At 44.2% G+C, this 24,217-nt stretch overlaps 2 protein-coding genes across 2 annotated transcripts in view; one reads left to right on the top strand and one right to left on the bottom strand.

Moving 5' to 3' along the window:
* Positions 1-1,204: 1,204 nt before the first annotated feature.
* On the top strand, positions 1,205-18,696 carry LOC119029325 (cortexin-1-like). The gene is made up of 2 exons (XM_037116080.1): positions 1,205-1,348; positions 16,169-18,696. The coding sequence occupies exon 2, from the start codon at positions 17,242-17,244 to the stop codon at positions 17,623-17,625; it is 384 nt and encodes a 127-aa protein (XP_036971975.1). The 5' UTR covers positions 1,205-1,348; positions 16,169-17,241; the 3' UTR covers positions 17,626-18,696.
* Positions 18,697-18,805: 109 nt separating this feature from the next.
* Positions 18,806-24,217, bottom strand: part of fbn2b (fibrillin 2b) — a 73,341-nt gene continuing 67,929 nt past the window's right edge. Inside the window, exons 60-66 of the mRNA XM_037115686.1 lie at positions 24,064-24,186; positions 23,674-23,790; positions 23,385-23,513; positions 23,100-23,219; positions 22,405-22,636; positions 22,137-22,290; positions 18,806-21,758 (exon numbers count right to left, since the gene is read on the bottom strand). Of these exons, the coding sequence (XP_036971581.1) occupies positions 21,384-21,758; positions 22,137-22,290; positions 22,405-22,636; positions 23,100-23,219; positions 23,385-23,513; positions 23,674-23,790; positions 24,064-24,186 (1,250 nt within the window). The 3' untranslated portion in view covers positions 18,806-21,383. The remainder of the gene's footprint in view (positions 21,759-22,136; positions 22,291-22,404; positions 22,637-23,099; positions 23,220-23,384; positions 23,514-23,673; positions 23,791-24,063; positions 24,187-24,217) is intronic.

Genomic DNA, 24,217 nt, shown 5'->3' with positions numbered 1-24,217 from the left:
CCATTGCAGTCTGGCTGGGGTGCTCATGCGAGTTTGCCCCTCCAATCTACATGTGTTTCGTGGACTTGGAGAAGGCTGAAGACCGGGTCCCCTGGAGAGTACTGTGGGGTCACTGTGGGAGTATGGTGTACCAGGTATTTTGCTACGGGCTCTCCAGCCCCTGTTTGACCAGTGTGAGAGCTGCGTCCGTATACTCAGCACTAAGTCAAGCATGTCCTGTGGGTGTTGGACTCTGCCAGTGTTGTCCCTTGTCTACTATTCTGTTTGTGATTTTCATGGACAGGATCTCGAGGCGCAGCCGTGGAGAGGAAAGTGTCTGATTTGGGAACCTCAAATTTGCGTTGCTGGTCTTTGCAGATGAAATGGTTTTGCTGGCGTCTTCAGTCCATGACTTCCAGCTCTCAAAACAAGCTGAAGGTGCCAAGGGACTCATGTGCACGCACACTTTGACGCTAACAACCACAGGCAATAAAATCTGTTTTAAGGTCAATTATATCACCAGTGCAGGCAATGTCATATTGTAATTTCCTGTTAAAAAAAAAAAAATCTGTAAAAGTTTAAGAATTGTTGTTCTTTTTTTCACCATAAGCATCTGTCAACCCCTGGAAGTTAACTTGAGGGCCACGACTTTCTACAGCAGGTTGCCGTCTGCTTATTCACATAGAAATCAGCACCATCAAATGGACACATTTTATCAAAAACCCAACACAAATGTTGTGTGTAATCTCTTAGAACACTAGTCGTGTTAATTAAAATAAAATAGGTGGTCTGCCTTTAAGTGCAGGTGACAGCTTTTTTATTCTGGTGAACAAAGTTCTAAAAACACATTTTCATGCATGACACAGATTGAAAAAAAGAAGGTATTTTGGCACTTAACCAACATATGCTCGGGGCTTCCGTGGATACATGGTCAGTAGATAGATGCCTTAATAAGTGGTCAGTGTAAAGTTAATTCAACTTGAGTTAATAGTATCACCGGTAACAAACAATCCAGTGCTGTAAGATTTTCTACACCTGCCCCCCATCAGCTCACATTCAGCCGAGTGCAGATGTTTTGGTGACCACAGGCAGTTGTGATATGTATGTATTTATGTATTATTGTGTTGAGGGCACCTTTGTGATTGGCTGGGCGCCCTGGGGGAGGTCAGGGTGGGTGGGGAGCTTTAAGAGCGGCTGCCTGCCTCCCGTCGTGTCTTCCGGCAAAGCGACGCTCGACAGCAGCAGCGGCGGCGGCGGCGGCAGCAGGAGGAGACACACAGAGGAGACACACAGAGGAGACATCACCGGGAGGGAGCGCATCATAAAGTTTGAGGCTGCGGCGGACACACGTCCAGGAACTCCACATCAGGTTTGTGCCACATTCTCCCGATCGCACTGCTGAATGTTGCTTGGAAGAATCCGCACAATGAGAAGGGACATAAGTCCGAATCCGACGTGCGTTTTGTAGGAGAGTGCGCTGCGAAATGCGTCGAGAATGACTTGCATGTCCTTAAGTGCCGTCGGAAAGACACTGTGCTTTAAGTTTAAAGCTTCGTCATCGACGGCGCTTTTATTTGCGTCAAACTTTTCCAACTTGTCCTCTCGCAACAGATTGCTTTATTGTCCCGCAGTTTAAGTGATGAACCGCCAGCAGCTGATCACAGGAGTCCTGCTGCCAGAGAGACGCAGTAAAGCTTCTGTTTATTGGTCTGGAAACAAACAGGAGATGCTGGAGACTGGAGGCAAAGTTAAAGGGAAAAAAAAGTCCACGTAAAAATGCCAGGAGGGCACCTTTAATTTATTGTTTTACCAAGAAAGAGGAAAAATAGGAGTTTATTTCCCCTGTAGCTGATTTGTCACGGTGATAATTTGTCTCAGTTTAATGGAGGTTGTATCAGTCTACTGGGACCTCTCACCAAACCCTGCTTACTTTGATTTATCTGAAATCACCAAACCACGAGGTTACCACATCTTGGACCAATGTGCCATGAAATTACTATGACAGAATTTCCCTCCCCTCTCTCCAAAGTCTCCCCTCTCAACCGGACGAGGTTGAATAATCGTGCTGTACGACCCCCCACCTCCATAGGTCTGAATGTACAGATGCATACATCTTAAACGGCTGTCAGTAACGTGCAGGTGAAATTCAATCAGAGCTGTCACTCACAGTAGAAATTTTAATTTCCCAGGTAATGTGTTTTGAATTTGCCCTTTCAGGTTTGCAAAAGAAAAAGGAAGAAGAAAAAAAAAAAACACTACAAGAACTGCGTCATCAGTGCGTTTCACTCTACCTGTGATCGACTCTTGTCTCTTATTGTGTAATTTGATTCCTGGCTGTGGAGGTGTGGGCTTTGGCCCGTCCTCCACCTTATCATTTACCTGCTCGGGCTCTGAAATCTGTGCCAGGCGTTGGACGCAGCCTTCCTGCCCGCTTCCATCCGTATCGTCTCACGTTACGGTGGCAACTGCTGAATAATTAACCACGTCTTGTTAACAGTAATGAGTAATCTGAGTTTTTGGAATGTGGAATCTGATGGAGGTCGTCGAGCAGAGGGCGGACGCTCCAGTGCTCCTCTCGGACCTTGTTCGAGCTTTCAGATTAAAATGTAAGGGATACCCTCCATGTGAAGAGCTGGTCAACTCTCTCGACAGGAACGCTCGTCAGAGGGTGTACAGCATGATGCTGAAGGCTGAATTTGATTAAGGTTAATTAGCTGCACGCTCTGCTCTCATTTTGATGAGTTTTTCTTAAAACAACGCTGGAAAAGAGAGACTTCATTAGAGTGTTTGATGAATTCTTTCTTATTATGCATCACAACATTATAAATAGAGCCCGACCGATATATCATTTGGCCGATAATATCACAGAGATTGCCTGCCACAAACATATCGGTATCGGCAGCGGTGTTGTCCAGTAGGAAAAATTATTTTACAGATTATAGATTACAGATTATTTTACAGATTATAGTACAGAAAAAAGGATGCTCGGAATGATGTATGATTATTAAATTCCCTGTCAAGTTTGTCATCTTAGACAATACATTTTATTGTTAAAATGTGAGATATTCTCCCTCCATTACATATATTTGTCATATATGTGTTTGATAACCACAGTGAAGGATCATTGCAACAACAAAAAAAAAGCATTTATATCAGCCAATATATCGATAGCTTTTACTTTTGCTTCCAAAGATACCACATGTGTGAGGCTGAAATTAGACAAAATGATGCATCTAGTATGTAACATATTATGTGAAGTATAATTTAAACAAAAGACAATGATCCCAATGTGCACAGTTGATGTTTAGGAATATTACAATTAGCCTCTCTGGAGAATGAAGAGAAGAGGGCAGACTTTGTTGTGTTGGCTAAGTGAGATTGAGAGTGAGGTTCATTTTATTGTTTTGCTGTCCTGTCTATGAGGACAGAAGGGATGTACTTATTTCACCAAAATCTCTGTTTATGCTGATTTGTTTGGCTGGATGACTATGAAAAAACTTGGGTTGTGCTTCAGAAAGGCAATCTTTTGTTTAGCAGATTTTGTTTGCCAAGCTTGGGAGAGATAGCAGACTATCTTGTCTGTAAAAAAAAAAAGAAACCTCATTTTATAATGAAGTATAATGTAATGAAATGTTTGATCGGTGCAATTTTTCTTTTGCTGTCTTGTAAACCCATGAGGGAAGGGTACTTTGTGTGCGAGACACAGAAAAAAAATCAATTTAATATATTTCCAGTTAAGGGAATGTTCCTGGGTTGGATTTTTTTTTTCAGCATCTAAATCAAAAGCTTGTAAGAAGATTTATTGTCACAGACAAATAAAACAAAAGGAGGAACTTAAAGAGGTCATATGATGCTACTTTTCAGGTTCATACTTTTATTTGAGGGTCCTTGTAGAATGGGTTCACATACTTTAATTTTCATAAAACACATTATTATGCATCACTGCAGCACCTCTTTTAACACTGTGTCTTGAAAGCTCTGTTTTAGCTGTGGAGGGGGACATCTCGCCTCTGTTCACTCTGATGAGAGTTGTGCATGCCTATTACTTTATGGGCAGGATGTAGCCAATCAGAGGCAGATTAGGGCGGGTCATGCCAAGCAAGGTAGTGTGATCAAAAATAACACTGCTGCAACTGGTAACCATGGCTGCAGTATAAGCCCCAACACCAAACCAGGCGTGCAGCAGCAGTGTTTTCTTTATAACTCCCTTTGGCATGGACTTCAGGCTTTTTCACTTTACAGATCTTTTACACGTAAAAAAATAAATAAATAAATAAAAATCCCTAAAGCATAAAATGACCTCTTCAAAGCATTTTAAAGCATTTTTTTCTTGCCTCATTTTAAAGCAAAATTAGCATTTTGTGTGATTTGTCACCCCCCGCAGTTTCTGAGTGCAACACCACTGTTGTAAATACAAGTCATTATGTCAAACATAATGCAGGTGCTGTTATTTTAAGGTAAAAAAAAAAAAATGTCACTTTAAGGTGCTGTTAACTAAACACAAAAATGAGAGCGTATTGCTGTCTGTGGCTACTTCACTTTATTAACCTCTCTCAGTTTACCACTTCCTATAAATACACAGCACGTTGTGGTAACGCTGATCGGCAGGAAGCTGTGAAGCAGGGGCATCATGTAATGACCTGTAATGAGAGGAGAGAAGGAAAAGAAAGAGAAAACCCGAGTGGGTTTAGCCACAAAGCCTCTGTCAGGATATACAGTATAACAGTATCACACAGAGCACATGAGTGAACCAGTTTCTCCACCACACAGCTGTCTCACCGTGTCACTGACAATCTCTGTTATTACCTTTGATATCCTCTCTTATTTCTTTATTACATCGTTCAGTACTTGTTTGGAAGCGGCTGAGTGAGGAGAAAAAGTCTGTAAAATGGCAAATGAAATTCCACACGCTTCAGTTGAATCATAGAAGAAGAAATCACCTGCGCATTGTGTGGCACTCCAGTGCATTGCTCCTGAAATAATAGCAATGTCACACCGAGCGTGATTCGATTTGGCGGTGTGTAATGTGGCAACACGGCGCACACAGGGTCATAAACCTCCTATTTGCTCACACGAACACCAGCAGGACTTATGCGGAAAATGACTTGCGAGGAGATGTGGCGGAGTCAGCGTGAGTCTTCAACCTTGACAAGTGAGACTTGAGGAGATCCTCCAGCGTGTCGCGGGTTTGATTTCCTGTTGAAGATCGGCCATCAAATATTCATCAGCCCCATAATCTATAACCCCTCTGATAAGTGACACGAGGATTTATTGTCCCTGCTCCATCCCAGCACACCGGACCCCAGAGCAGCTCCCAGTCTATTAACTTGTCTGGAAATACTAGAGGGGAGCCGATTCTTTTATTGGAATGAAATCTGCTGATGGACCATGAAGTAAAGTGTGCAGATAAGCTCTCCTCTCCCCGACCCGATAGATGTGTTTCCCTTTTCTGCTCTGCGAGGCCTCCTCTCTCGCTCTCTCTCTCTCTCCACCCTGCTGCGAGCTAGGCAATCAAATCAGCAGAACAGACTACCTTCACTCCAGCAAGGTGATATGCCTTTGTGATGACTTTTCTTCTGTTGTTTAATCCGTGCTTAAGAGTCCAACTGGTGGCTTCAATTGTCGGCGGGGATCAGAGCCCCTGAGCAGCGCCCTGCTGAGCAAACTTATTTCAGCCTCCCGGTTTGAATCAGCACTTTTGCCATTCATTGTTGAGTATTTCAAGCTCCTAAAGGTGGACCGGATTTGCGGTGCATTGCACCCCGATGCTGTCATTTCCACGTCCCCTGGGTGTGGGGCCGTCCGTGTTCTGGTGTCGCTGATTGAAAAGCATTGTTTTACATCCCGGCTCACGGTTGCCCTGGAGGCCTCTCTCGTCATTTCCTATTAATGAAAAAAAGTTTCAGACTCTTTGAATGCTGAACCGAGCCCTGCGCATTGGTTTTGTGAGCAAGTGTTGTGTGGGCAGGGCATGTAATATATATATGGCCTTCATCGTGGCTGGCACAGGCTCTGCTCAGCCCCTGTGGACTTGACAGAAAGGCTGCCTGATGGAAGGAAAGTGCTGTCCTCTGACTTTAAGAGTGCTGACATCTCCATACTCTATCCCCACCACACACACACACACACACACATACACACACACACCTCCAAATCGCACCTCTTTTTTCTTCCTATCCTCTTACCTCCATATGTATCTGATTGATGCCACCCGACCCTCTTCGCTCCCCGGGTAGCTGCAGACCTCTGCTCCGTCTGAATGCAGACGTGAATCATAGGGAATGCCGTTCTGCTCTCCACCTTTATCTCTCGCTCTGTCTCCGCTTCCCTTCTGCCTTCTCTTACCTCATCTCTCATCTGACCTCACCGCTGCTCTCACCTCACCACCGACTCTTTTCTGCGGGCTAGTTCAGCTGCTCTCATGCTCACTTACACCAGAGACGCAGCAGTCCACTGTGTTTTTGTTCAGATCAGGGTCTAATACCTGAATCTGAGGATTATAGCTGCATCGAATAATCACTTAGTCATCAACTATTATATCAATTACGAGAGATTGACCAAACATATAGGCTGATATTTTGTCCAATATGTGCTGATAAGGAAACATTTATTTTTTATAACATGATGCAGAAAAAAGATGCGCTGAGTAATTTATAATTATTCAATTCCAAGCCAAGTTTATGGTTTTGGTGACTGTAGTTTATCATTTAATTTTAAAGTATTTTGCCTCTTTTATGTACTTATCATTGCCACAAGTATTTGATAAACACATATGAGGGATTGACACAAAAATAGCATGTTTATATGCTGAGAATATAGCAATATTGGCCAATGTACTGATATCAGGATTCATTTAATCCCTACTAGAGGTATCACTCCCGGTCCCAATAATCTAAGATTGGTCTGACTATTAATCTCCAACTTTTGTGATATGTTTTTTCACTCATTCATTCATTCATTCATTCATTCATTCATTCATTATTTCACATCTTTGAGTTGTGAAGTGTTGTCAAACAGTAAAAAGTACTTGAGTCCTAAAGTATTTGATATGCAATGTATTTCAGTATCAAAACTACAAGCAAAAGTAGATACATTCATTTACTACAATGCAGTAGGTATATTTCTGAACACAAGCTCAAAGTAATAAGAGAATTACAAAGATCAGTCAGTCAGTGATATCAGTCCAATATCCAATAAGTGTATTACGTCAGCATTGGCACCAGATGATGATATTGGAACAGAGCAGTTCCAACTCTAACTAACAGCTTCTTTCTGTCCTCTCTATCTCTCGCTCTTTTTTTTTTTTCATCAGTACAAAACAATTCTCCACATAAAACTTTGCCTTCACTCTCTGACTCACTCATCGTCATCCACCCACTCCTGACCTGCCACCACCTGTGGACTGGTTGCCATTTGTCCTCATCACTGTGTGAATATTTCATGCCTGTGATTTATGAATTAAACGTAGGATGAAGGTGAATATGATCGGGCTGACATTTATTCACCCTGACGGGGAGTGAATTTTTTTTTTGGGGGGGGGGGGGGGGGGGGGGGGGGTTGTGTGGCCAATTTCCGAAAGGTGACAGCAGATGGAGTGATGGAAATGATGGTCAGATATGACAGAGCTGATAAAGGTGGTGGTGGTGAACAGGCGAGGAAGGTGGTTTCTTCTGCTGCCTGTCAGCATGCCAGCATCTGTGAGTTGCAAGGCTGGAGGCGACAAACACGTTTTAGGACTCTCTTGCCTTTGAGTCAGCCCCCGAGGTGCTTCGGAACGGAAAAAAAAATCACACTCTGTGCGGCCGGAGTCGTGACTCTTTGAAATGAAATTCAGAAAATAGATTTGCTCTGTGAGTGTGTGCATTAAGTCTTTTTTATTACGTTTTTATTACCATTACTATTCTTTGTTACGTGCCGTCTTTATTGAAGAGAGAACAGCAGAGCCAGTGAATGTTGGATCAAACAAAGGTCCTAAGAGCTCGTGAAATGATGTCCAGCAATGTTTTCCAAGATGTGCCTTTTATGTCGCCTGTTGGGAGCCTGTGAATCGTAGAATCATCCTGAAAATAAATTATTTCAGCAATGACGTGACACAAAATAAATTCAGTTATCAATACAAGTTAACACAGAGACTAATATTTCCTATGGATTTCAACATTGCACCAGTCTAAAGCATATATATTTTTAGATAACCTGAGCCGAGTTTTCATGAAAATTAACGAAATTGTATCTAGGTGTGTAAAGGTCAGAGGTGGGGGACTTAACCTTGAAGCATAAGACATTTGACTAGCTTGAGACTTAAAGGTTCAGACTTTAGACTTTTTCCTGAGACTTGAAGGTTCAGACTTTAAAATGTCTTGATACTCTGTATAAAGACACTGAGTGCTGTTGTTAGCTCTTGGTAAAGCTGATTCTGATTCTGAGGCATCAATGAAATGTAATCACGAAAAGTGGAATTTGTAATGGCTCATTGCTCAGTGAGTGGGAGTTAAGGACAGGACGCTGCTGAACACAAACTAGGACTCACCATGTTATGAGTCAGTGGTCTGCTCCACTCAGGCCACTCATTCATATTCTTGTCATAGGCTGGTCGTCTCTCTTGATACCGTATGTGTCTTCTGTGGCTGTTTTGCATGCTTTTGTCCACCCAGTGTTGTTAATAATTTACAGTAATGCATTTGAAAGTTTTAATAGATCTGGTGTGCAGCAGTAAGTCCAGCATCCAGGCCAGTTCCTCCACAGAGATACAGAATTGACTCCCTCAGAGTGTTCCCCTGGTGGCAGTCAGACACACCATTGCTTCAGGCTGTCAGCGAGAGGGACACAAACAACCAGGAGAGAGGACGGAATAGATTGGACACTAAATAGAGGGGAGCTCCCCCCCCTCCTCCGTGTCCCTGATGCCTGGAGATGTTCGGGGGGAACATGCAGCCCTCCACGCAGCAGGTGACCCTATCGGGAGGAGGCGTTCTGCTTGGCAGCTGTATCTAAACCAGCTCTCATTGAGCTTAGGTAAAACGGAGAGCTTGTCCCGTCGAAAATGAATGCTGATCTGGAATCTTGAATACTCTGAATATTGATGCAGGAGTGACCTTGACAAAACCTAAACCTAAATATGCTGATAGAGAAAATAGACTGCGTGTTCATCTGGGCCGGGCAATAAAATGATAGATTGTCGGCAGCTTGGGAGATGGAATTGCTCAGCTGCATTGAGAATTACACAGGGGCTTGTTTTTTGCCTTTTGCTCCTTCATCTGTGTACAACTCCATTTGTCTTTCTCTCTATATCTCGGTCCCCTCGCTTATTTCTCCCGGTTCACCTCTATATAAGTTTCTCACTGAGTTGATGTGAACAGCCCCTTACTTTTCCTCTTCATAAACGCCTGCAGGCAGGATCCATTCTTCAAACTGATGAGGACCGAGCAGTGGGGAAGTACGTGTATTTATGATAACAGACAGGTTCTTGAGGAATACATCAATATAAAGTATATTGGCCTATCTGTTGTGTCGCTGGCCCGTTTTTTTGTTTTAAAAGGTCAGCAGTCTTGAGTGCTTGCCTCTCTCACTGCGATGCACTTCTCATTTGCATGTACGCCCAGTGAAAGAACAGTGTGTCTTTATATCCGCCTCTCGCACACAAATACACACCTTTCTCGTCCGTCCGATGCAAGTGTGTGCGGGGGAGCTCGATGACTGGCTGTGTTGGAACAGCAGAATATTTAATTGCCCAACTTTATCACCATTACTGTAGGTACTGAGTGTCTGCCAGGCTAATTATGACGGGGGCTAGCCGAGGAGCCGAGCTGAGCTGCTAGCCAAGTGTAAAGACTCCTGAGACACTCTGTCTGTCTCTGGGGCTAAAAATACCTGCAAGACGGTCGTGTTTTGGTCTGTGAATCCGGGTGTGCATGCGTGTGTGTGAATCCCTTTCTTTTCAAAGATGCATTAGAAAAGGTTAAGCCGCACGTGTGGAGGTTGGATAAAGTTGTTGTTTGGAGATGGTTTGTTGTTGGACACAGCTCAAGGTGACCCGGTCCCCATCGTCCTCATTAGCCACACGCGTGGCAGGTGTAAGCTCCCCGAGGTGACGAATGCACCCGCAACAAAACACCAACGATTCACAGCAAATAGAAAATCAAAGGTATCAATAAGGCTTAATGATGGATGGTATCGATACGTTCTCACTGTGTGCAGCCCCCTCTGGGTGCTGCATGTCGGGGGATACCCACCTGAGCTTGCTGATCTCGTGCAGCTCCCCCTTTGCCTTTTCTACTGATCCACTTTATCTTTATCAGCAGCAAATTGTAAAGGGTTAATTCAATTCCCAGCAGGCTGTGGCCAAGACTGGGAACATTTACCATCTCTCTCTCCTCTCTTTTGCTCGTGCCACTTGCTCTCTCGCCCTCTCCCTTTCTCGTTGTTTCTAAGGTCTAATTACTTTTAGAGAGTGGCTTTACTCGGGCTATAAATAATGACAAATCAAGGCTGTCTCTGCGCTGAACCCAGTGGAGGCTGGCTCGGCTGGCTATCCGTGTGCCTGGAGGGGGGAGGACTGTGGTGGCTCCTGGAAAAAAGATCACTCTTGACCCTGTTTTGACGTGAAACTCACGTGACTGTATGTGTGGGTATTTGTGTGAGTGCATGAGGGATGAGAGAGACAGCAGACATCCAAAAAGTGCCGGCGAAGCAAGAAAAGGGAAAGCCATCAGGGAAAGACAATGTCATATTTTTGTGGAAACGTCCCCAAAGCTGCCTTGACATTGCCTCGGAATCACAACTTGGGACAGCAAAAGAAAGAAAAACCTTGCATCCCACATAAACTGATGAATGCGGCACCACAGATTTGCTCCGTTTCGCCCCAAATGCAGCTCTTATGTCAAATATGGTCAGTACGGGTAAATGTCTACAGACTTTCAACTTCTGTGAGCCTTGATGCAACATTTATACGCAGGGTTTCAAGGTGTAATACATATGTAGCAATCATTCAACTTTATTTGATGATTATTCACTGTTTACACACAATGAAAAGATTTATAACCCATTATTAAGCTGTTGTAAAGGTTCATAAACATCGGTTGCCATCCGTATGATATACATAGCTGTAGTATTTATTAAAGGGTAACTCCAATAACAGCTTATGTGAAAAAAGTAGTATAAAACCTTTTGAGGCTCCAGAGGAAGCTGAAAAATTGCCTCTGGTGATGTCACTTAGTGGCTGAGTGGCATTGTGGGTAATGTAGGCACCAGGTTTTGAAAAGGGACAACAATGTGTGGAATAACAGAAGTGATGTTTATGGTTCTGCCGTAGAAATGTTGATCATTTAATTCCAACAGTGTTATAGGAGATCAATGCTACACCAGTGGACTGCTTTTCAAAACCTGGCACCTTCTTTACCCACAATGCAACTTAGCCACTGAGTGACATCACTGGAGGCAATTCATCAGATTATATGCAGCTTCCCTTGGAGCCACAAAAAACTTTATACTGCTTTTTTCACATATGCAGTAGTACTCCCCAAGACCTGTAACACACATTAGTGCGTACAATTGGTCAAGTTACCCTTTAATAAATGGTTTGGAAAGCACTTCATTATAAAGTGTTACCTACCTACCATTTTCGCAGAGCCCATCTTCACCCGTCTTCACCCATCTTCAAATTGCTGTTTTTGTTCAATTTACAGTCCAAAAGCCAAAAACTTTTCATTCACCACAATATGATAAAATAAAAGCTGCAAATCCCTGCATTTAAAAAAATGGGACCAGTAAATTGTCATTATTGTCATTTAAAATGGCTTCGGTAAACTTCGGTTGGCAACTAATTTTCTTTTGAAAGACTAAAAGGTATGTCTTTATAATACTTGCTGAACATCAACATCAACCGTGAAAAGAAGCTTATAGTAATTGGACTTTTCTTGTTGCGTTGAAGGTGTGTGTGTGTGTGTGTGTGTGCATTAGAGAGATAGTGGGAGGTGGATAGAGGAAGGGAAAAGTGACACCGTGGTCACCTGAGAGGTAACTAAATTATTTTCAGCTCTCTTCCTTTCATTTACCCTGATGAGTTCTGTCAGCGTTAGTTTGACCGATGGCTCCATGAGGAAGCCACGAGAGTGGTGTGTGTGCGCATGCGCTCTGTCTGTCAATATACTATATGTAATCAAATGAGCTTAAGTATGCCTACTGCTGTGTGTGCTTTTGTGTGTATCAGAATATGAATGAGTTTTCCCTGGTGCAGTGTGTGCGTGTGTGTGTGCATTTGTGTGTGTTGGCGAGGTGTCCATCTAAGGGCTTTTCAATAAAGACTGACGAGTGTCCGCTCCGCTTCCCTTCATCTCAGGGGTCTCGCCGGTGCTTTGAGGAAGTGTCTTTGAGGAGAAATCGAGTGGGCGAAAACTAATGCGAGTCAAGCGAGATGAGGCTGATGGACGGCAGTGTGTGCCTGTGCCTGTGTCTGGTGTGTGTGTGTGTGCGTGTGTGTGAGTGTGTGAGGCTGATGGAGGGTGATGGTGGGAGTGAGATTTAACGAGGAGGAAAATAAGCTGAGCAATCTCTGTCTGTCCTCCCCTCTACCTCCCAATAACTTATTCACACACACACACACACACACACACACACACACACACACACACACACACACACACACACACACACACACACACACACACACACACACTCTTGAGTCCATGACTGAACTATCTGACCACTGACTCTATAAAGGTTTGTTGCAAAGGCAGGACACATAGTAACTTTGCCATTTTAGGTTCCTTTGTATCGATCGTTCTGTATACAATATGCTCTGTACCCAAAGTGTTTATGACTGCAGTTAATTGCCTAAATGAATCAATATCCCATATGTTGAAGTGATGCTTTCTTATCATTAAGTCCATTCCTCTTTCCCTTCTTCAGTCTATTTCTCATCCTCTCTCTCGGTGATGAGTTAGTGAGAGATAATGGAGAAAGGGATAATTACAGGGTGGATAGGATCAGATGAGGAGGTGATGTTTGTACCTTTTACATACAGAGTGGAAATTACTCCTGTGTGTGGGTTTTATTCATCCGCAATGTTCTCTTAGGCATGTGTTTTCACACCCACTTGTATTTCAAGTGTGTGTGAGTGTGAGAGAGAGAGAGGGATACTGCCAGATTAGACTGGTCAGTGTTCGTCCCCATGTATTAACATGTTACAGCAGAGCTTTTCCCTTGCCACTGACCATATGTTGTTTGTACGGAATCTTTATCATTTTTGAGTACAGATTTGTGGGTTTACTCAAAGGGGGCCCAGTCGCAGACACGCAGGCAGACGAGTAACTCAGCGAAAAGTGAGCTTTAATAACAAAGAGCTGAAAATCCCAAATCCTAAAAGTGTAGCAGCAAAGCGAAGATAACAAAACAGGGGATAACCAAGGAAAAAAAGCAAAGCAAAGTGCAAACCAGAATTTACATAAGGAATCATGAACCAAACGCCAGAAAAACAAGATAGGAAGATGAGACACATGAACACAAGGGCAAAACAGAACAGATGAAGAGACAAGAGAGGGGAAAATTAGGACTTAAATACTTGATAGACAGGAGATGAGGAGTGAAAAGGCTGAAACAGACAAAGGGAGGAAATGAAAAGCAAAACATGAAATGTGAGGACAGAACTTCAAAATAAAATAGGAAATAACAAAACTCAAAACTCAAACCATGACAGGATAACTATAAAGTACACCCGTGGCACTGAGTTTAAAAGCATTGCGTTTCTGATTATTATTACATATTCTGGGATCAGATACCTTCTGATCCCAGCTTTGAAGTCATAGTACTGAAACAACATGGACGTGACAAAGAAAAAGGTGTAGTATTTATGAGGGCCAGTGCTGACGGGCCTAAATAACTCTTTAAATAATCTAGCTCATTTTGCCTCCGGCTACATCGTAATAACGTACTCTAAATTATACGTGAGCAGAAAATCAATATGCAGTTCACGTGACTGATTATCTGATGCAACATGAATGCATCAAAATTCAAAATTCAGACACAAAAGTTGCGTCCGTGGCATGCACTACTTTCTGTGAACAATACCACCAACCAACAAAATGTTATTTACATTTTCTTAAAAGTATAAAAGTAAGTATACTTGTGATTTGCAGTGATACACAGTCCTGAATTATTACTGACATTTCCATTGTTGATCTGTCGGGATGAGTGAGAACACTATTATCTGTACCTGTTCTACTTTAATTAACACAATTCAGTAAGGAATTTTCTGTCACCACTAGAGCAGATGTTGACACATTTTACTTCTACTGGTACTCAGTACTCAGCTGCATACCTGCTCAACCCTGTTGATCAGTTTTTCAAAGGCCTGGCTCCTCTTAACAAACTCTTTTGACAGCTTAGCATTTAGCAGTTAGCTACCGGCATTCTGTCGTTGTTGCAACTTGTTAAGTAACAACTAGGGATGCTTGATCAACCTATATCCCCCAATAAAGGCTTCGACATCTGCCTGAAACGACCACTTCTGCTAATATGACAGGCCAGTGAGGTGCTGCAGTAATTATGTGATTGATTAGTTTCATTATTGTGCACAGTAAATTTGTAGATTTTGTGGACTGTCAAGATAAGAGAGGGGATAATAATATGTTCATTCAATGGTGGGTGTGGCCTGATGTTCGGTTATTAAGAATATGTGCATATATCAGTGCTGGCATTACCAAAATGAGTCAGAAAATTATCAGCATCATCGGCAAATAAACTACATTGTGCATCACTTGTAACAGCATTATCCCTAAAAGGCCTAAAAACTTTTTATATGCTGTGGGTGATTTTTCTCCAGACTGTAATGTAAAAACCTCACCGCAGTCGGAAAGCATTCCTGGACTGGAGCTGCAGATGTGTGACAGTGTCCATCGTAATAATGTCCTTGAAAACAATTCCAAGGTCTTCTCACCTATTTTTGGGTCTTGCAGCAGGCTGGAAAACGCACACACACACACACACACAAACAAACACACAGCGAGTCTGTTTGTACACATGGAGAAGTGCACATTCACTCACAGTGTGAGTGCCGCCTCCCAGGTGTGTCATCCCGCTGCCAGCCTGAGTCTGGTGCACCACCCACCCAGGAGACACTGGCTGATGAAGTGGCAGATAGAAAACCTTTGAACTAAAAGCGACAGACACACAGAGGGAGGAAGTGTATGGAAAAGGCATTCTGCCATGGTCATGCAGAGGAAAGTCAGCCAGGAAACCTCTCGTCTCTCCTCTGTACTGCTGCCCGTCCACCACAGGAACGTCTGCTCTGTTCATCCATCTTTACCTCCTCTGTCAGTCTTCATCATTTGCTTTTCTGTTCATATTTCCACTCCTTTTTTTTTTTTTTTTTTACCTGATCACATTGACTCTCGTCTGTTTTTTTTATTTCATCCCTCATGAAATCTAACTTAATATCTGCACTTCTGTTCATTTTCACCCCTTAATGCATTTAATATTAAGAAGAACTCTATTAGTATCTCCTTCTGTTTCCACTCATCTCTTCGTCTGTCCTCAGCGTCTCTCCCCGGCGCTCTGCATATCTCCCAGTATCACATTTTGTCTAAGCAAATAGCCCCGTCACCGCTCTATTCAGATGGGTGAGCAGGTAAAAATGGTTTGCGTCTCGCGTTTCCTCAATGATTTGAAACCCGTTCGGCCGCGGGAGACGTGATTTTAGATTATTAATGAGGCCCTGCAACACTTTGTCTTTCCCTCCGTCATGTGAGTGGATGAATGACGGGGGTCAACAAGTGAACAAATGGCCCTCTGTAACAGTGCACTGACAAATGAGGGTGATGTAACGCGGTACCAGTGTTTATAATCGTGCATTCATTACTGCTAATGCGGCCGTAATGACACCATAATCAGCTCGCTAATTGAGTGTCATTACAGGGGATGCTGGTGCTGTGTGCCCCCCCTACACACACACATGCCTAATGTCAGTGTCACTGTTACTTATCGAGCGAATGATGGTGATAATCACAGTGCGTGATGAAACAAAGGAAGGAATGACTTAATCTGCCCCTTATGGTCCACATTAGAAACAATCTGTCCTAATGGAAAAGTCGTGCCGTGTTTTATTTTAACGGCTTTGACTGATTTTAAATTGCGGATTCCTCATTAGAGCTTTATTAGTGACATTTTTGGACAATTATCTCAATGCTTTTTCTTGCAGGTGGTGAGTTAAAAGGAGCTGCTGGTCGCCTGCTGGTTCTTCGGCGCAAACCAGGAACGTCCGATGACACCACGTCTGGCGACGACCCTCTGTGGAGACTGCTGGAACGGCCCCGGAAACAGACCCTGCGTTCAGTAACTGGATGAAGGCACTTTTCTTCTTCTTTTGTATGATTATTTTCCACGCTCACCTCCTCAGAGCTCATTTTCTACCTCTCGAAGTGTTTGAAGAGATCATCCCAACTTATTTGAACACCTGCCGGCGCTGACCTACTTACCACGCTCCTTTGAGCAAGCACTGCACTGTTTCATATTCAAGGCAATCGATCGATCCGCTGCGCTCCCGATCTAATTAGCCACACGCATGCACACACACACACACACACACACACACAGATGCTCCAAACACTCCTGCGCTTGTAACACCTGGGACCTGGCTACAGCTCAACCCAATTGGGTGTCAGAAGTCCATCTGCACGCTATTAACTCCCATCCAGAGGGCTGACCTTGGCTGCGAACAGACACGTGTTGGTGTGTTTGCATCAGCAGGAGGTCGCCTCACGTCCCGTCTGCTCCGATCGAGGGTGCGAATGAGAGCTGATGTGGCAGAGCGGCCCTGATAAAGCCTCTAAAAACACTGATGCCTGAGGGGGGTCGGACGCTCAAATAAGAAAGGCGCAGAGCTTCATTACGACGCTTAGTCGCACCCTGAAAATGCGTGACACTGAAAAGTAGTCCATATTAATTGAAAAGTGTGTGCGTATGTGTCTGTCACATTGTCAGAGCGGATTAGGGACGGGCCTTTCTGGGTCATGTCTCTTTGACTGACCTAGATTTGACTATACAAACTGTCCAGCGGAGGAAGATGTGTGCGTGATCAGCATTGACACGTCTTTGACGAACACTCTCTGACCTGGAGATTGTTCTGCAGTCTTTACTCGCTAACTCACACAGCCCAACTTCTCACTCAGAGCCCCGACAGCCAGGGTCCACGATATAAAACTTGTAAACCGCCATTCTTACTAAGTGTCGTTATCAAACTCATTATCGGCCTTTCCTCTTGCACCACCCCTCATGAACACCTTCCCCTCCTTCTCCGCACCTCCTCCCAGTACACCAACCATCCAGACAGTGTGTAAGCCGTGCCTTCGGGCCCCGTGGAGGATGAACGATGTGCCCACACTTGACTACGAGTTGCTGCTGTCCCCGGCCAGCTCCTCTCTCCCTGGCAGCCCTGGCGGTGGCAGCAGCAGCAGCCCTCCCCTGGCCCTGGTCGGGGTGGACAATGAGCAGCGCACAGCCTTGGCCTTCGTAGGCCTCCTCATGCTCTTCCTGGTCTTCCTGCTGGTCAGGTGCTTCAGGATCCTGCTGGACCCCTACAGCCGCATGCCCGCATCATCCTGGACTGACCACAAGGAGGGGTTGGAGAGGGGCCAGTTTGATTATGCACTGGTGTAGGTTGATGATGCGAAGAGAGGGTGGAGACGGGGCTGTTTGATTGCACATAGAATCTTTAAGAAGCAGATTTAGACATGGACTGTACCACTGCACTCTTTTGGGGGGGGGGGGTGTGTACTGGTGTAAATATGAGGCTGCAGGATTAAACGGGCTGGAATCCTGTGAGCCAAACACTCACCCATACCCAGATGTTGGACAAGCTGCACAGCTGCCTTAACCTGACCTCCTGTACTAGTCGAAACATGCTACCACATCACATCACTTTAGGGCTAGGTTTTCCAAACTCCTGTGCTTGTTAGTACCGAAACACAACGTTATTTTTGGAAAAAGGCCGCACTCACTCACGGCATAGTTTATAACCTCAAAGCTACATTTTTGATGAGGACACAGGCGGATCTTAAACGAAGGAGTTTACACTAAAGCAGACGCCCCTTTAATGAACGTGTGCAAAGCATCCAAAGTGCTGATCCAGGAGCACAAATCCTCACTTTTTTTCTTTGATCCTCGAGCAGCACTGCAGTTTCAGATGCTTCTTAAAGCCCGAGCAGGTAGTTTGTGTCTCTCCATGTATGTTTTGTGTGTTACCGTGTCTATAACTGAGAAGCCATATTGAAACTATATAATCCGTTATTACTGCGAGTAGAGTTTATGTTCACTGGTTGTGTGTCCTTTGCTTTAGTCGGCCTGCCAAGTGTGGTGAATGAAGCAAACCGCAACCTTTAGGCAACAGAAAGCTTTATTTTTCTATTCTCGACTCAAGTTTGGGAGTCTCCTTTTTGCTATCTCTCCGTCCTCCTCCTCTGATTGCATCGATCTTTAGACTGTGGGTTTTCGAGGTAGTCATGCAGCCACGTCTTAGAAGGCAAAGCAAGGTAGCTTTGCTTTTTTTTGCGTGTGTTTTTTAATTACATATTTTTCTGACTATCTGCTTTGTTTTTGATACACTGGGTTGAATCAGTGAAAATAACAAGTAAAGGATTCGATTACTCTTCTGAATTTCCACTGAGAGCTGGACTGCGTGGAAGGTCCACAGTGTTCATGTTGGAAATCAAATAAAATGATTAATAAGTATCTGTTGTCTTGCGTCACTTTTGTTCATGCATTTGTTTATTTATCCATATACAGCGTATCATGCGTCCCTAAAGTGTGAGGGGTAAGGGAAAAACTCAGGACACAAGACTTAAAAATATAACCCACAATACTTTATTGCCATTAATGTCACTGGACAAAAGTTTACAATATTATGTGAATCACTCTAATTTTACAGACTGCCATTAGGTGTCATAAATCTTTGGTTTTTGAAGATGATAATCATTCAGGATATTAAAAGACGTTCCATGATGGCTGATTGATTTATTAATCCTCAGCTGGCGCACGTGGTGCGACTGGATGATTGTCATTGCATCTTTCAGTCGGACAGGTGAACATTTCGAACAACTGAAACAGGCTCCTGTATCCTCTGAAGCATAAAAACACATATTCCAATGCATGCAGAGGACGATGACAGTATCGTTTCAAGTCTGACACTGAAGCTGTGATACAGTAAGCTCACTGCCTTATAACATAGTGACAAATAAAAAGAAAAATTACAAACTGACAGTAAAGATAAAAAAGTATACAAATGTTCCCCGGTTAGAAAAAACGGTTATGTGTTATAAACATTGTGGTTTAGCAAACTAATACCGATGAGCACCACAGACATGACCGAGCTGGAGACGGCCAAGTTTGCATTGATCCTTATGGCATCGTGACAGTAACAGACAGTGTAAGCTTGTATGAGATAATAAGTGATGGGAATGTTCTTTATCTTTAAGTCTGATGTCTTTCCTTTTTTGCTAATGGTTGATTTGACTGGTGACAGTGGTTTCAAACAATACAGTCAGTGATCAACAACTTGCCTTTTTTTTTTTTTCTTTTGCTCTTTTTCTTGACAAAACAAAATCAGAAACACTACAGGCCTTTAATCTTGGGCTTGCTGTGAGTAGTTGTTTTTTGGCAGCCTTGACATAAAAAAAATAAAAAATAAAAAATAAAAAAAAAAAATCCACATTTCACTTAAAAATATACAATTTAATTTTCAAGAAGCAAGTTTGATAATATTGGTTTTTCAGCACTGAGACAATACAAAAAGACAGACATACACAACAATAACTCCTAGCCAAAAAAAAAAAAAAAAAAAAGTCACTTTTTGCAATCCAGATTCAAGACTGCACTTTCTTTGTACAGCGACAGAGATGGTAATATCTAGCACCTTTTTTCTCTTTGAGAGAAAAAAATAATCATGAAAAATGAAAGATGACCTGACGGATTTTTTTTGTGTTTTTCTTGTTGTGAGGTTTCGTGTTCACCTGTGCGTGCCCTTACACTGTAAAGCACTACCTTTAGTTACAGCTTAGGTAATGTTGACATGTCATGTACCTTTGAGACCGTTTGTCTCTTTGTGTTGTAAACGAGGCTCAGACCTCAGACATCGAGCTCAAGTCAAAGAAGTCAGGTAAAGTCAGCTTATTGTCAAGCTTGGCCTCCCAAACGCAGGCTGTCAGCCGCGGCTCTGTTCCCCTGGAGCGTTTACAGAACGAACGCAGAGGCAGGAGAAGCTGCGGGAGTCTGACAGCCGAGCGAGGAAAACACACTTTGGACTTAATGAAAAAAAAGCTGTCTCTCAGGTCCAGAATCAGTGCACCTGAAGTCTCATTCCCCGCGAGGATAAATACAAACGTGACCTGATCTATCTTCTTTTAAGTCTACGAGCTACTAACTGGTGTACTCCCTGCTCACACCGGATGCCGAGCGACACTAGCACCCTCTTTTGTTTTTAAGTCGGCAACGCAGCGTGGTGTCCATACTCGGTGAGAAGCACTGAGGTAACCAAACATGACAGCACACACACACACACGCAAACACGCTCATCCCTGCTTGCCGCTGCCCGCAGACAGGACAGAAGTCAGTCACATCAGAGCAGAAGACAGCTGGCTGTTCTCTCGTCTGAAGGTATGGTTTTGGCGTCCAGCTACAGAAAAACAGACCGCTATGGACTAAAGAACCTGAAAATGCTGTGTAAATGTTGCAGTCCTTCGTGTTAACATTATTCAAACAGCACAAATACATTAAATGACACACTACAATATTGAGAGGGGTGATAAATCTTGTTCCCCCAGTGTTGTGATCACAGAGAGGTGAGAGAGTCCTTGGACCACCGTGACGGCACCCTTATCTTCGGCCTTAACATCTACTAAACAGAAAGGACCGAAGCCCTGTGATTAAACACCACCATTCATGTTGCATAAAGACAGTTTTTGGCCACTCTCAGCACTTCACTTCTGATAAAAACCCTCCTTTGTCTAATTTCTCGTCTATAAAAGTGCTTCATGGACTTGTGAACCATCTGATTGTCTTTATTCGGGGCGGGGGGCCTGTGGTCCAAGCACTAGGGCACCTCTCTGCCACCTCCTCCACTGGCGCTCTCAGTGGAGAATGAGTGCTGGATCGGGTACAAGTGGAGGGGCGCGAGAGGAAGTGTAGTCAGGGAAAAAAAAAAAAAAAACCACACAAAACATGAACATATAATAACATAAACAGTAACAAAGTGGTGGTAGAGTTGGGCTGATTGACTCAGTTTTTCATAGCCCTTGACAACCCCCCCTCGTGTTGGTGGGGACGGTCTTGCGGGGGGAGGAATTATTGGATAAAAGGGGGCAGGTTAAAACTCGAAGGCTTTAGGAATCAGTCCCGGACAGGATTTCGAGCACACTCTGAGCTCAGTGCAGGTGGATGTTGAGCTTGATGCGCAGGGCGTCTCCTATTTCCCCTTTTAGGTAGTCAATGTCATGCTGCTCCTCCAGCTGGTGTAGTCTGCGGGGCCCGAACAGCCGCACGCTGGCGATCTCCAGCCGGTAGGATCCCGGAGGAGGCGGCCTCTTGCCGAGCCGGAGTACGCTCTTTCCGTCACGGCGCTCCAGCAGGCGGAAGTGTTCATTACCGTTGCCGTGGGTGATGACATAGCGTACGTGGTTTTCGAGGGGTTGCAGGGCGGGCAGGAGCTCAAGCAGAGGCTCCTTGTTGAGCAGCGAGGACAGAGAAATGTTCATGGGGATGGAGTCCTGAGTGTCCATGCTGGCCATACTCACTGAGCCCTGGAGTGAGGATAGGCACAGAGGGAGGGAGGTGAAACATGACGCAGCAGAATACAGACCTCAACAAAGTCATTGAGTGGCGTCAGAGAATCGAAAGTGACTCAGGCCTTATCCATAGACTGGAGCCCTGTCTACACATACACCAGTGTTTCTTAAAACAAAGCTTATTCGTAAACTTCATTTTAGGTTGCTGAAAAAGCCGCTCCCACTATTTTGCTAACAAATGTTACCAAGCAGAGCAGTCACATTTTCTCTGCCTCGTGCAAAAGATTTTCTGTAATCCACTTTAATACAGTCTGCTCCTGACAATACCTGTGTGCAGTAGGTCTGGACAAGGCCTGAAACTAGCACTGAAAAGCAATTTGCCACCACACGTACCTGGCTGATGTCGTTTTCATCTGCATTTCGTCTGTGCCGTCCGCCCTTTCCTCCTCCGTTGATCTTACACTCGTAGCAGGCCTCAGGAGACAGACTGTCGTCATCTTCACCCTCCGCAAACTGGCCGGGGATACCTGAGCCAGTGATGCAGTGACTGGATGGAAACAAAAAGACAGTTAATTAATCTCTGGTAACTTCAATCTCACTCTCATTCGAGAAATTCTGCTGCATCATTTCATTTCAATGATCTTTCTCTGTGTTCCCTCACCCCTGGCCGGCTCTGTAGAAACCTCCAGGACAGCCACACAGGTAGCCTCCGTCGGTGTTGGAGCAGCCGTAGATGCAGGGGTTGGTGCCTGTGCTACATTCATTCACATCCTGGCAGCCACCGGCGCCCTGCTCAAAGTCAAAGCCGGAGGGACACACACACTTGAAGCTGCCCAGTGTGTTGTAGCAGGAGGCACCGCCACACACCGATCCTCCCTGACACTCGTTTTCATCTGCAGAGGAAAGAGAAGGGGAGAGTGTCACGAGGGATGATGATGATGGTTAATATCTTCATCCTGTTTCATATCACTTTGCACAACACTTCGGTAGAGAATTAAGTTGTTTCCACAAATCATTGTTATGTTGCTCAGATGACCACTGAGCCCAGAAATATCACTTTCTGTAAAAGACTAACCTTGGATCAGATCAGCCAAGACAAGCTGTACATTAGTCTAATCATTATTCCACAGTAACGGAGTTTTCCTCACTCACTTAACACTAATAATTAAATGGGAAACATCAACTTTGTTTAAATTAAACCACATTTCTACATGTGATCCACATGAATCAGATTGTTTAACAAACATCTGACTGTAACATAGATTCACATATTGTTGCAGCGTTACTACGAGCCCTAAAGACTTAAAAACCTAGGCATGAGCTGGATGACTCACGGATGGACTCAGCGTAACTCACCCACACACTGGTTCCACTGGTAGTGCTGCACGTATCCCTGCGGACAGCCACAGCGGTAACCTCCCAGCATGTTCTGACAGCCGTGCTGACAGCGGTGGTTGCTGCCACACTCATCCACATCTGAGGAAAATAACGACCTTTTAATTCCTAATACATTTTTTCAGCATCGGTGGTGCCACTCAACTTGACCACAAGCACACAAAGTAGAAGAGCCTTTTCCTGTGTGACGGACCTGCTTCTATAAACCGCGCTGGACTAAATGTTGAAGTTACTGTGTTTGCTCACCTTCACACTCCATGCCTGTGTTGTCCAGGGAGAAACCTTTCGAGCATTCACAGTTGAAGCTACCTGGCGTGTTGACACAAGAGGCCCGGGAACCGCACACGCTGTTCTGAGCGTTACACTCGTTGTTGTCTGCGAAGAGAGGTGGAACAAATAAATGTGTGGGTTTTTTTGTTGTTTTGTCCTTAAAGCAGCCGCAAGGAACCTTTATGTCGTGCTAATTCTGGTGACCCCTGTGAACAGAAGGGGTATTAGCAGCTTTAGGCTTCCTGTTTAAAGATCCCGTACTCACCGATACAGGCAGTCTGGTGCTGTGTGAAGCCGGGGGGACACTTGCAGGTGAAGCCTCCGATGGTGTTGACGCAGAGGAACTGGCAGTTATGCTGCTTTGTCGAACATTCATCCAGATCTGCGGGGGGAAAGAAGACAACGCTTAATGTCCATCAAACCAAATAACAATCAGAGATGAAACCTCTTGTTTATTTGTAAAAAATGATATGAGAGCAATATTTCATTTGTAACATGCAATAATAACAATAAACAGAACCCAGAAGTGCCATTTTGTTGAGGGGAGCAATATTGCAAACATGGTTAACTATCAGAGGGATCATTAAATCACATTTGATGGATTTCGCAAAACGATGAAATGAGCCACAAACAAACAAATCGCAAATCGACGTACCTTTGCAAGTCTTTCCATCTGGCTGCAGGCTGTATCCTCTGGGGCAGGAGCAGAGGTAGCTGCCCTCTGTGTTTTTGCACAGGAAGTTACACGGCTTCGGAGACAGAGCGCACTCATCCATATCTGGAAGACGCAGACAAGGATAAAATTAGGA

This window comes from Acanthopagrus latus, chromosome 11 (genome assembly GCF_904848185.1).
Source record: "Acanthopagrus latus isolate v.2019 chromosome 11, fAcaLat1.1, whole genome shotgun sequence".
Taxonomy (NCBI): domain Eukaryota; kingdom Metazoa; phylum Chordata; class Actinopteri; order Spariformes; family Sparidae; genus Acanthopagrus; species Acanthopagrus latus.
The sequence above is the reverse complement of the archived record's forward strand: the minus strand, read 5'-3'. Positions and strand labels throughout refer to the sequence as shown.

What these genes read in the sequence shown, in the direction of transcription:
- LOC119029325 (XM_037116080.1), top strand. Translation starts at nt 17,242, where the DNA reads ATGAACACCTTCCCCTCCTTCTCCGCACCTCCTCCCAGTACACCAACC.